The 12,589-nt window shown below is 38.0% G+C and overlaps 1 protein-coding gene across 2 annotated transcripts in view; it reads left to right on the top strand.

The window, feature by feature from the left end:
- CLHC1 (clathrin heavy chain linker domain containing 1) overlaps positions 1–11,903 on the top strand; it is a 38,830-nt gene extending 26,927 nt beyond the window's left edge. For both annotated transcript variants that reach the window (XM_090281308.1, XM_090281309.1), the window contains 3 exons: positions 1,318–1,520; positions 9,335–9,514; positions 11,594–11,903. In XM_090281308.1, the coding sequence (XP_090137434.1) occupies positions 1,318–1,520; positions 9,335–9,514; positions 11,594–11,790 (580 nt within the window). In that variant the 3' untranslated portion in view covers positions 11,791–11,903. The remainder of the gene's footprint in view (positions 1–1,317; positions 1,521–9,334; positions 9,515–11,593) is intronic.
- Positions 11,904–12,589: the final 686 nt, after the last annotated feature.

Raw genomic sequence — 12,589 nt, 5'->3', positions numbered from 1 at the left:
TACTTGTCGTTAATTCGTCCCGGAGCTCATGACAAGTACCGAAGCCAAAAAGTACCGAAAGATGACGCATTTTCTCTTATGGGGTGCATGGTGACTCATACAAGTTCTAGCAAGTGCGATGAGTCCCAAGCAAGTGCAGAGTGCTGAAACATTTTTTTCTCATCAAAATGCAATGAGTACTGGGTTTCATGAGCTCCGAAGCCGATGAGTACTGTTAGAAACAAGGACATAGTGACTCCCAAACCAATAAAAAGTCATTAGTAACAAAGGGCAAATGTAATTAGAGGATCTCTGAGAAGGGAGCTGACAGCACTGGCATATCTACAAACCACAGAAGGGGCATTTAGATAACAGTGTTAGATTGTAATGCCCTGGCTGGTTTAGCTCAGTGGATTGAGCGTCGGCCTGCGAGCTAAGTGTCGCTGGTTCGATCTTCCAGTCAGGGTACATCAGAGAAGGAAAACTCTGACTCCAAAAAACCTCCGCTGCCTTGCGGCATACCTCTTCAGGGGAAAGGCTAAGGGAGTAAACCCCGACAGAAAATCCGGAGCCGGAGTCCCTAAGGCGGTTTGACGTTATAGTCAACACCGGCAACTCCTGCGGCGCACCTGAAGCCAAGCTGTATTGACTCCGTCTTTCCCTTGGATCCTTCAGCTGCGAAGAGAGGGGGGGTCTGCTGCATGGGCAACAGCAGACCCTCCATATTACCCTGCCCAGGCTCTGTAGCTTCAGCGTCATCGCAAGATGTCGATTCAACACGGGAGGAGACAGATACTACCATGTCACTCCCAAGTCGGACTGCACAGCCATTCTCGGCGGTGCAGATAGACTCTTAAGAAGCTACACCATCGTCTCTCGAGACGGACGGCTGCCGACGACGACGACGACGACGACGTTAGATTGTAACTCCGGAGTAACCAGTAATGGAGAAACGGGGAAGAGGGAGAGGGGAGGGGGAGCTAATTGCGTTAGGGCGGGGAAGCTAATCGCTCTCACTTTAGGGCAAGGAAGATAATCACTTTAGGGTGGCAATTTTAGGGTGGAGAAGATAATCACTTTAGGATGGCAATTTCAGGGTGGGGAAGCTAAGACTATAAAACCAGTTTCCTTTGTCTACTTGGCACACACGTTCTCCTGGCTATGAGGGTGCGCCCGGCTCTGCAGACTCGTGAATAAAGGCCTCGCTTTACTGCTCAAGTCCTGTGTCCCAGTTTTTATTGTGAGCATTTCTCACAGGACTGTCTTATGACTGTACTTCATTTTCATCCTCTCATCAAGAGCTCTCTAAAATGTGTGTTATTGATCTCCTTGCTCTAGGCTCACATTTTCTGAGGAGGCTGGGGATGTGATTTGTGCTTATGGAGAGCAGAATACTCATAACAAGGCCAAGTGCCTGGCTTTAGCTCAGATTATTTACAATGAATGTAACCTGCACAACAAAGCTCTTCTTTGCCTGTGTAAACAGGGTCAGATTCATGAGGCCATGGAATACATACAACAATTCAAGGACTTTACTTCCGGTAAGTAACAAAGCCTACTTATTGGAATACATTTGAATTCCAGATTTAATTGTATGATCACCCATGTTAGTAGGCAACATTTTGGCTTTAAATTATAAAGTGCATTTTATGTATACTGATAAGTAGATCTCTCTTGTAATTTTCAGGAAAACAGTTAAGCTGAAGCTGACTGATTTTCATGCTTGACATTCAAATACATTATGTATTTTCTCAGTACATAAACATTTAATAAATTGAATGGTCCTGAAATATAGTTTTAAAGAAAATTTTGCTGATATATTGTACCATGCTACTTAAAAGATTTAAGTCATATATAATCTTCTGAATTATGATAAACATTAGAAATGAAGAATTGGTGAAATAAAATCATTTCAAAATTTGAAACACCTAGGTTGCAACTGGGCAGTGATCTGAGAGACTCTGGGTCCCTTGGAGTGGATGAAGAAACTACTCAGACACTCTCCATCTGAGGAAGGGAGGGGGTTTTCTCTAGTGGAAAATCGCCCTCATTTCTTTATTAGCCAGGGGTTTTATCCACTTTCCACATGCAGAAATACATAAGGAAAATATGCAGCCCTTCCCCAAATGGTAGGGAGTGCAAGGGAAATGCAGATCAATACAGGGTTGAAGCATTCAGGTATTTTACACAAGGTCAAAAACATTTCCTCTTAATGGTTCTGTTTTTCACATTCTACTGACAAGGATTTGAGGCTATACAGAGAAAAACGGAGCAGGTTCCCTTTTCCTTAAAAGCCACTTTGTATTTCTGTTTTATCTTTAAAATCCCCCAGAGGGTGGGATTCAGAGCAGGCCTGGAAGACAACCTGCAGGCTAGGGGCCCAGCGGGGGGGGGGGGGGGGGATTGGGGGGGGCAGGGGTTGGGGGTGGCAGCTCCACACAGTGGTCAGAGTCGTTTAAACCAATCCTGTCTGCCTTCCACATCTCCCCATGCCTGTCTGTTCACCACAGTGATCAGTGAGAATTGTGGGCCTTTTAGGGTGAACCTAGTTGGATGATTTGATCTCTTATTATGAATCAGTTTAGCAGTAACATCTATGTACAGACAGTCCTGACACCTCCCCATATCCCAGGCTTATGCCAATCCCAGTGTACAGGCTATATACCCCATTTCTAAAAAGTTGCAAAATGAGACAAAACATAGCACTTTTAGGTCATATTTTTCTAGGAAAAGGGGTATTTTATGGCTGTTGAATCTGATCATTTTCAAACAATAAATTGACTTCTACTTAGAATCTTTTTATTAAAGTTACTAATTTCTCCATTCACAATATAACAAACAGCGTGCCTGATACTATTTCTATAATAGCTAATAAGTTCAGCTTTTTACATACATTAACTCACTTAACCCTTATGTTAACTCTATGGAGTAGGTTTTATTATAATCCCAATGTTATAGATGAGAGAGGCTAAGGCCAGAGATATATGTAATTTGCCTAAATGTACACAACAACAGAACAGTCTGGCACAGTAGGAACTACTCAATATTCATTCTATATACACTTTCAAATTATGTATTTTATTATTATCTAAGTATACAGATTCAGTTTCTGTATTATTATTTTTCTGTGGGTAAGAATTATTTTAGTTAGTCGAATTTAGACATGGAATATAGGTTTTTAATTACTCTTGGAACATGATTATTATGTTTCTCTAGAAGTGTATTACACTCTAAAGTAATTAAATATATATAGTAATAATTGAGAAGTAATAACTCCTATATAATTAGAAACTTGATATTCTTCTGCAGAATTTATTTAGCATAACATTATAAGATGAAATTAATAATAACCTGAGAAAAATTAAGCTTAAAAGATAGAACCACTGTTTGAAAAATTACTTTGCTTATTTTATTTTTTAATGAGAAACAACCATAGCTTTCCAAGGTATCATCTTTTCAAGGCCTTGGGGAACAGATATATTTTGCTAATACTTTCTGGTTTCAGAGGAAAATGTCCTCTCTCAAATTTAGACTTATCAGCTTTACATTTACAATTTTAAAAATTGATTTGAGAGGGAGAGAAACATCAATTTGTTGTTCCACTTACGTATGCATTTATTGGTTGATTTTTTTAAGTATATTTTATTGATTATATTGTTACAATAGTCCCAATTTTTTCCCCTTTGCTCTCCTCCACCAAGCACCGCCCCCCAAAATCCCCCCCCCCAGTCCATCCCCATGGGTCGTACATACAAGCTGTCCTGCCTCACCCTTTCATATATTCTTCTTCTTCTTTCTTTAAAAATAATTAAATAATTAATTAATTTAACAATAAAAAATAACAATCCCTCCCTCTCAGACTTAAGACCCTTTATAATCTTATAAAGGAAAATGGGCGAAGGTCTCGAGCTCCTCTAGCTGCTTCAAGCTGGACATGGTCATTGTCCTACCTACCCTTGGGTCCAGAAATCCCTAATAAGAGGTGGTGGTGTGGAGGGGTGGGTGGCCTTCCCACATGGGGAAGGATCGTGCAGACTCCAGGTCAGCTGGCTGTCCCCGGACAATGGCATGCTTGATTTACCAGGCTGGCATCCTTGTTGTATTCTGGAGGCAACAGATTTGGCAACAGGGTTAAAAGACATCATTCAATCCGTAACCACTAGATGACAAAAGACAGGTATTAATTTTTCAATGTCCCACATTAGGGAAAAGAAGGGCTTCTTTAGAGGAAGGTATACCAGGTACATCTCACCTGTCCAAAACCCTTTTGCCCATTATACTTAGTTTGGACTGAGGGAAATATTTTAGGTTTCCCCCCCTCTCAGACCTCTGGGCTCTTTCTGTCCAAGCCATTAGGACAGAAAAGAGAAACCAATTTTAAAGTGAAGCCCACAGACCACCCCATTCTTCACCAACCCAGCCACTGAGTTCAGCCAAACCATTGACTCACAGGAGGCAGCGATGCAGACAGGATTAAGTGAGGCCTATACATACAGACAATCACTCAGGTAATGAGATCATAGGCCTATGCCCTTTAAAAACAGAAAACACATGTTAATTTATGTAACGTAACCCACACACAAGTCTCTAAATCTGTAGGACTGTCTTATCGGAAAGACATCCAGTTGCAGGCACTTGACATTCTTCTTGCCTGTAAATTAAACATCTTTGATAATGCTACATACATAGTTTAACTTTCAAATGAAAACAATTTTTAAATGAAAAGAAACCTTAAAGATGGTTAGCTGCACTACTTTACAGTCCACCACTGAGCATTGTGATTTTCCTTGAATCCCAATTTTTCTCCCTAGGATTACCCTCCTTGTCATTAAAGGGACTGCATTAAGTCCATTTTTAATTTATCCTGTTTATTTACATAAAAACAACAAGAGCAGAAAATGATCACTTATGATCTTTAGTTCTGCTTTGCTGGAACTTACGCAAGGAACATTTAGGGTGACCTTCAGTCTGCCCTTCAAGGCCCAGAAGCAGAACCACATACCTGGCATTCAGCCTTGCCTGTAAACACCTGTCTTTTCCAAGTCCTTCTGGTTTTCTATTGTGCCCTAAGGTCCCATCTAGCCATCTTTCAGGAAAACAACCTTCATTCCTTCCCTGGAAAGATTGCCATGGACTGCGCATCCATCCAAGGTACCAGGCCTTTTATCTATTGGACTTTTATTACCTTTGAAAGTGAGTCCCAGTTGCTCAGGGCTTTTTGGTAACAACCAATGCCCAAGCATGTCTCCTTCAGGCATGACATTCCAGTCAAAGTTTTAGTTAAAAAAAAAACAAAAAAACCTCTATTAACAACTGGTCTTATTAGTTTTATGCAAAGAAACCTATGTCATTACTTACTTCTCTAGAATGCCAAACTCCGGAGGGATCAGATAGGGAGAAAAATATACAGTGTGAAGGAAAATCCTTGTCCTTCTAATATTCACTGAACTTGCATTTCCATTCTTTATATTTTTATTTTTTCCCCCATTAAAAAAATTTTTTTTTTCCATTACAGTTGTCTCACTTTTTTCCCCCTCTTGCTTCCCTGCACCCTGCCTCCCCTTCTCCCACATTCAGTCCCCACCCAGTTGTCCATGTCCATGGGTCATTTATACATGTTCTTTGACTAGACTCTTCCCCTTCTTACCACTTCTCTCCCTCCCATCTCCCCCTTTGTTACTGTTAGTTTATTCCTTGTTTACATACCTCTGGTTCAATTTTGCTCATTTGTTTGTGTTGTTCATTAGTTTCCTGTAACATGTGATAGCATAAGGTATTTTTCTTTCGTTGCCTGGCTTATTTCGCTAAGCATAATTCTCTCTAGTTCCATCAATGTTGTTGCAAATGGTAGAAGTTCCTTCTTTCTTCCAGTACTTATTCATTGTCATTTTCCCCCTTTGTACTCGTGTTCCTCTCTGTTTCTTCATCTTCTTAAAGCAGACCCTTTAGCATCTCTTGCAATGCTGGTTTGGTGGAGATGTATTCTCTTAGCCTTCTTTTGTCTTGGAAACTTCTTATTTCACCTTCTATTTTGAATGAGAGTCTTGCTGGGTAGAGTATTCTTGGTTGTAGGCCTTTGTTTTTCATTGCTTGGAATATTTTTTGCCATTCCCTTCTGGCTTGTAGTGTTTCTGCTGAGAAATCTGATGATAGTCTTATTGGAGCTCCCTTGTATGTTATTAGTTGTTTCTCTCTTGCTGCTTTTAGGATTCTCTCTTTGTCTTTGAATGTTGCCATTTTAATTAGGATGTGTCTTGAAGTGGGCCTGTTGGGGTTCATCTTCATTGGGACCCTCTGTGCTTCCTGGACTTGCGTGACTCTTTCTCTCCTCATGTTAGGGAAGTTTTCTGTCATTAGTTTTTCAAAGAGGTTTTCTATCCTTTGCTCTTCCTCTTCTCCTTCTGGAATTCCTATGATACGGATATTATTATGTTTCATGTTATCCTGAAGCTGTCTTAGAGCCTCTTCAGTCTTGTTCAGTCTTTTTTCATTTTTTTGCACTGTCTGTGAGTTTTTGTCTACATTGTCCTCCAGCTCGCTGATCCGATCTTTTGCTTCCTCTAGCCTGTTTTTAATTCCTTCTACTGTGTTCTTCAATTCAGAGATCGTATTCTTCATTTCCTCCTGGCTCTTATTGATAGCTTCTATGTCCTTTTTCATGCTGGTGTAATTCTCAGTAAGTTCCTTGTAGTTTTTCTGGAGTTCCTTGTACTTTCCGCTGAGCTCATTGACCTTCTCCATAATCCATGTTTTGAATTCCATGTCTGATAGTTTGCTCCCCTCTATTTCATTTAGCACTCTTTCTGGGGATTCTACCTTTCCTTTTGATGGGGGGTTGTTTCTCTGTCTCCCCATTTTTGTGATTCCTATTGTTTGTTGGTGCTTCTTAGAATCTATTGGCTGATTTTTTAATGTGCCCTGACCAGGGATTGAACCTACAACCTCGATATGGGACAACACTCTTACCAGCTGAGCTACCTGGCCAGGGCCTACATTTACAAATTAAAAAACAAACAAACCAACCAACAGAAAACAGTAAAATCTTAGAAAACTCTTTTGTTTCAAAAGCATAAATCTAACAGAGTATCTGTTTTAGAAGTAAAGAATCATTTTTTCTTCCTCCTATTAAGTTCTAGAATAAAGCCTGAAATGATTTGTTTGTTCAGCTTTCCCTTATCATTAAATGAATAAATTTATCTTTCTGGAAACTGGGTTATTCTAGATCTGAGATGAGGCTCTCAATCTTTCTGGTCTCAGGGCCCCTTTACACGTTTAAAAAGTATTGGAGAACCCAAAGAGCTTTTATTTTGGTTATATTTATTGATATTTATCCTATTAGAAATTAAAACAAAATTTTAAAATATTAACTTATACATTAAAAATAACAGCAATAAACATTTACATGTTATCGTAAACGAAATCTTTTTATGAAAATGACTTTCCAACACTAAATAGTTTCATGAAAAGGGTGGCATTGTTTTATATTCTTGCAAATCTCTACTGTCTGGCTTACTAGAAGATTTCTGGCTTCCCATATTCAGTTTGCTGTAATATAACATGACTTGTATCCTTTGGAAAACACCACTGTATACTTGTGAGAGAATGACAATCAAAAAAGGCAAGTAACAAGTTAGTATTTTCATGAAAATAGTTTTGACTTCATACACTCTAGACCATATTTTGTATCCCAGGCAGGCGCTCAATCCACTTGGCCATGCTCACCTCTAGACCATATTTTGAAAACCACTGTTCTAGGTATTCGTGAGTTAAACAAATACCATACTTGGTATATAGGTCTCTATAATCATATTAAAACAGAACATTCATGAGATAAATAATGATTAACAAAATGTTAAACCAAGGAATAAGGAAATAGATTCTGAAGTGTCATAAGGAGTGAGTGGAAGGTCATAGGATTTGAATTTGTGTCCTTTCTGATTAGTCAAAGACCATATTGGTTAATTAATCAATTCCTGGAAAAGGGGATTTGAATACCTGATTGAACAAAAAGGAGAGAGATGGGTGAGAAAGGAAATGTTGGAGGCTGGGGAATGCTATAAAAATAGCTTCACCTTAGTGGAGGATAGTTTGAGTGACCCAAATGATACATTTCTATCTCTTCCCTAGGGAATTTTTTAATTGTTCCGCCTCATTGATATAGAATTATATTTTGCTATTCCTTGTTCCTCTTTTACTATTTCTGTCTCTCTCTGTCTTTTTCTTCCTGTGTGTGTGCATGTATGTATATATATACATATACACATTCAATGCACATACACATATTTATTGTTTTGGAGGAGCAGCACTATAGGTTGGAAGGTCATAGACTCTGAGGATCAGATGAACTATTCCACTTTATACCATATGTATAATCTGGGAAAATTAACTTCACTAAGCCAGTTTCCTCACTTGTATGTGAAAATAATATCTCACTTATACTGAATATTAAATTCAGTGATTTAATATGTATAAGTTCCCAGTATAATAAGTATGTATTTAATAAACATGAGATTACTTTGTATTGCCTTTCAGAGTGCAAATTATGTTTATGATAGTTCTTGAAAGGCTTTCAGAAATTATTCTGAAAATTACCTTTGTTGTGGTCCAGAAGAATATTCTTAATTTAAAAAATGTAGGAAGTTAACACAAAGTTTATATTTTATGAATATACATCATGATTGTAGGTTTAGATGACCTTCATCATCAACCAATAGATTTTAAACCATATGCAATGGCTTTTTATGGAGTAAAACATGTTCAAATATAGGCAACTTCATGGGGCTCAACCTCTAGTTACTTGAACTAGCCAATGGCTTCTTAAAGTCTTCATTTTTGAGTTTCTAAATATTTGATTTTTTTTTTAAATTACACTCCTTTTCTGTACAAGGCACAGAAAGAAAGATGTTCTATTCACTAGAAGTTGGCCCAAATATGAGCAACAAGATATAGTCAAATATAACATAGTATCAGGTGGAACCTTAGAAATTAGAGATACTAAATCAAGCACTTTTAAGATACAGAAACTGAGATCCAAAAGATTGACTGATAGAGCACTGATGAGAATTCCAATTTCCTGATTGACAATTAAGTCCTTTTTATTATACCACATTTCTTTTCATGGTAGTTGTAGGATAAATTTTTTTCCTTGTACTCTGTAATATGTAGTTTTTCTTTGTTTTTTGCTATGCTGAGTATGATTTTTGTTTCTTTGTTTTTTTGGAGACAAGTACAATCCATTGAGGGCTTTGGAAGGATTGGGAAAAAGAAGTGTTGATTAGCAGGTATAAACATTAGCTGGCTTCAGTTTCTAGTATCATATTAGGATGCTGAGACAGTTTTTCATTTTTGCTTTCAGATGACCTGATACAGCTTATAAAGCTCTGTCCCCGCCATGAATTAATTTGGTGTCTCATTAAAGAATGGAATGGAAAACCACCATTGTTATCTTTTGGTCTTGTTATACTTCATCTGTTCTCTGTTGATATGAAAAAAGTTGCCATTAAACTACTTCAAGAAATAAATAAAGGTGGGAAAGGTAAGTATAATAGGTTAAAATATTATGGAAGAAATAGCAGTGGGTTATTTAGGGAAAGGTTTAAGATTATTATGTTTGAGTTAATTCAATTTTTTCTTTTTTGAGAGGATCTGGATATTTTATTTTCTTTTTTTAAAATTGATTATGCTATTACAGTTGTCCCAAATTTTTCCCTTTTCACACCCTCTACCAAGCATCCCCCACTCCCTCTGGCAATCCTCCCTCCTTTGTTCATGTCCATGGGTCATGCATATAAATTCTTTGGCAATTCCATTTTCTGCACTTGCTCTTAACATTCCCCTGTCTATTCTGTACCTACCAATTTGTACTTCTTAATCCCTTCATCTGTCCCCGCATCCCCCCAGATACCCCTCCCCACTGGCCACCATCACAGTGTTCTCCATATCTATGATCCTGTTTTTTGTTCTGCTTGTTTGCTTAATTTGTTTTTTAGACTCGATTGTTGATAGTTATGTATTTATTGCCATTTTAATGTCCATAGTTTTGATCTTCTTTTTCTTAAGCGCCTTCAATATTTCATATAATAACAGTTTGGTAATGATGAACTCCTTTAGCTTTACCTTGTCTGGAAAGCATTTTACCTGCCCTTCAATTCTAAATGATAGCTTGCTGGATAGAGTAATCTTGGCTGTAAGTCCTTGCTTTTCATCACTTTGAACATTTCTTGCCAATCCCCTCTAGCCTGCAAAGTTTCTCTTGAGAATCAGCTGACAGTCTTATGGAAACTCCTTTGTAGGTAATTATTTGCTTTTCTCTTGCTGCTTTTAAGATCTTCCCTTTGTCTTTAACCTTTGGCATTTTAATTATGATATGTCTTAGTGTGGTCCTCTTCATATCCATCTTGTTTGGGACTCTGTGCTTCCTGAAGTAAATATGTCTATTTACTTCACCAAATTAGGGACATTTTCTTTCATTATTTTTTCAAATATGTTTCCAATTTCTTGTTCTTTCTCTTCTCCTTCTGGCACCCGTATGATGCAAATGTTGGAATGTTTGAAGTTGTTCCAAATGCTCCTTACACTATCCTTGATTTTTTGGATTCTTTTTTCTTTTTGCTATACTGATTGGATGTCTTTTTCCTCCTATGTTCCAAATCATTGATTTGACTCTTGGCTTCATCCATTCTGTTTTTGATTCACTGAAAATTGTGCTTTATTTCAATTATTATATCTTTAATTTTTGCCGGGGTCTTTCTTATGCTATTGAAGTATCCACTGAGTTCCTTGAGTATCCTCATAACCAGTGTTTTGATCTCTGTATCTGATAGATTGCTTATCACCATTTAGTTCTTTTTCCGGAGTTTTGTTCTGTTCTTTAATTTGGGCCACATTTCTTTGTCTCCTCATTTTGGTAACCTTCTTGTGTTTGTTTCTATGTAATAGACAGAGCTTCTTTGACTCTGTGTCTTGGTGGTGTGGCTTAATGTAGGGTCCAGTGGCACAGCCTCCCCTATCTCTCCAGCTGGGTACTCAAGATGCACCCTCCATGTGGGCTGAGTACTCCCTCCTCTTGTAGATGAGTCTTGCTTGCTGTCAGCAGGTCAATGGGAGGGATTCACCCAGGACAAACAGCTGGTGGAACTGGCTATGACCCCTGGCCAGTACCATCTCCCTTTGTAGCTTGTGAAGGTGGTTGGGTGGTGCTCCGATGTGGTCTGAAAAGTAGACCTATAAGCTGTCAGTTATTTTACAGTTTCTGCTGGTGCCTTATAGACTGTGAATAAGGCTGAGCTAACATTCTTCACTTTCTGAGCTCCCTTCCTTGTAGCCTTCAACACCTGCTAACCTTAGCAAGAAGGAGATGATTGGAGGAGTGGGAAATGTGAGAAATGGTAGAGGGCTGAATTGAGGACTGAAAAGGTTAATGAAAAAGGTGGAGAAGGAATTACCATGAGGTGGGCTAAGCACTCCGCATTACACTTATAGGACTCAGGTACAGGAATCAGGTTTAATAGTAACTGAGCTGAAAACATATCTCTTTCTTTTTTGAATTGTTGCCAAGTGTGAATTATAGGATAAGAATAAATGCCATACTATAATATTATATTTTTTTCCTTAGATGTGATAGAACATCTTATGATAAACGATCCATTTTGCTGCCTGGAAAGGTGGCAAGAAGTGGCAAGTATATGTTTACAGAATGGCTTTGACAGATTATTTGATGACATCATATCTGTTCTTCGATCTCAGGCTGGAGTTACAGAAATTTCTGAAGAGGATGATACAGTCAACTTAATGCAGCATGTTTTTTGGTAGTTCTGTCTCTTAACCACTTGAGGGAGCCTCTACATTTTATGTATGTTGGTTGCACAAACTGATTGTTGAATAACTAACTTATAAATAAATCTGGAATATGAAGCTCTCAGAAATAAATCAGGATTCTTTTGTTATGGTAACATTTTGATTTGTTTTTGAAATATTTATATTATTTTACTTTTTTCCATATGGTCATTTCTTGTATTGAATCTTGATAAAATCCAAGAATGTAATTTTGTATAAAACTTAGTTTAGGTATCTAAGGACGTAAGCTAATGTGTAGATATGCTCCTTTCTGGTAATCTAATTTGATAGCAAGAACTGAGGAAGCTGTGATCATATCCTGTCTGTTAGACTGAATTCCCGAATATCAAATGCCACAAACCTGACTTTTAGCAAGAAAGACAAGATGTCATTTCAACGTTGCACTCACTGGCGAAAACAGAGTATAGTAATTTTGTACTACCGACTTAAAGTATATATATATATAAATGGCAAATGTTAGACTTCTATAAAAATTGGGGATCTTAGCAGGTTCTTACCTAGAGAGAGGACTGGACAAATTTTGCATAGAAGTGGACCTGGGGTACCTGTAGGCTCGGAAAATATGTCATAAAAAGTGCTTTTGGATGATTTCAGCTGTATGAATAATCATTTAGTTAAAAACTCAAGACTTCCGTGTCACGGGCAGGTGGGATATTCAAAGTATTTAATGTCACTATGCCATGGGCACCAATGAAACAGAACAGATACCCAACTAATCAGAACAGCTTTCAGCCCTGATGCCACACCAGAGCAC

The sequence above is a fragment of the Furipterus horrens genome, unplaced genomic scaffold, assembly GCF_987537825.1.
Source record: "Furipterus horrens unplaced genomic scaffold, mFurHor1.1.pri manual_scaffold_6, whole genome shotgun sequence".
Taxonomy (NCBI): domain Eukaryota; kingdom Metazoa; phylum Chordata; class Mammalia; order Chiroptera; family Furipteridae; genus Furipterus; species Furipterus horrens.
Note: the sequence above shows the minus strand (reverse complement) of the source record. Positions and strands in the feature narration are given on the sequence as shown.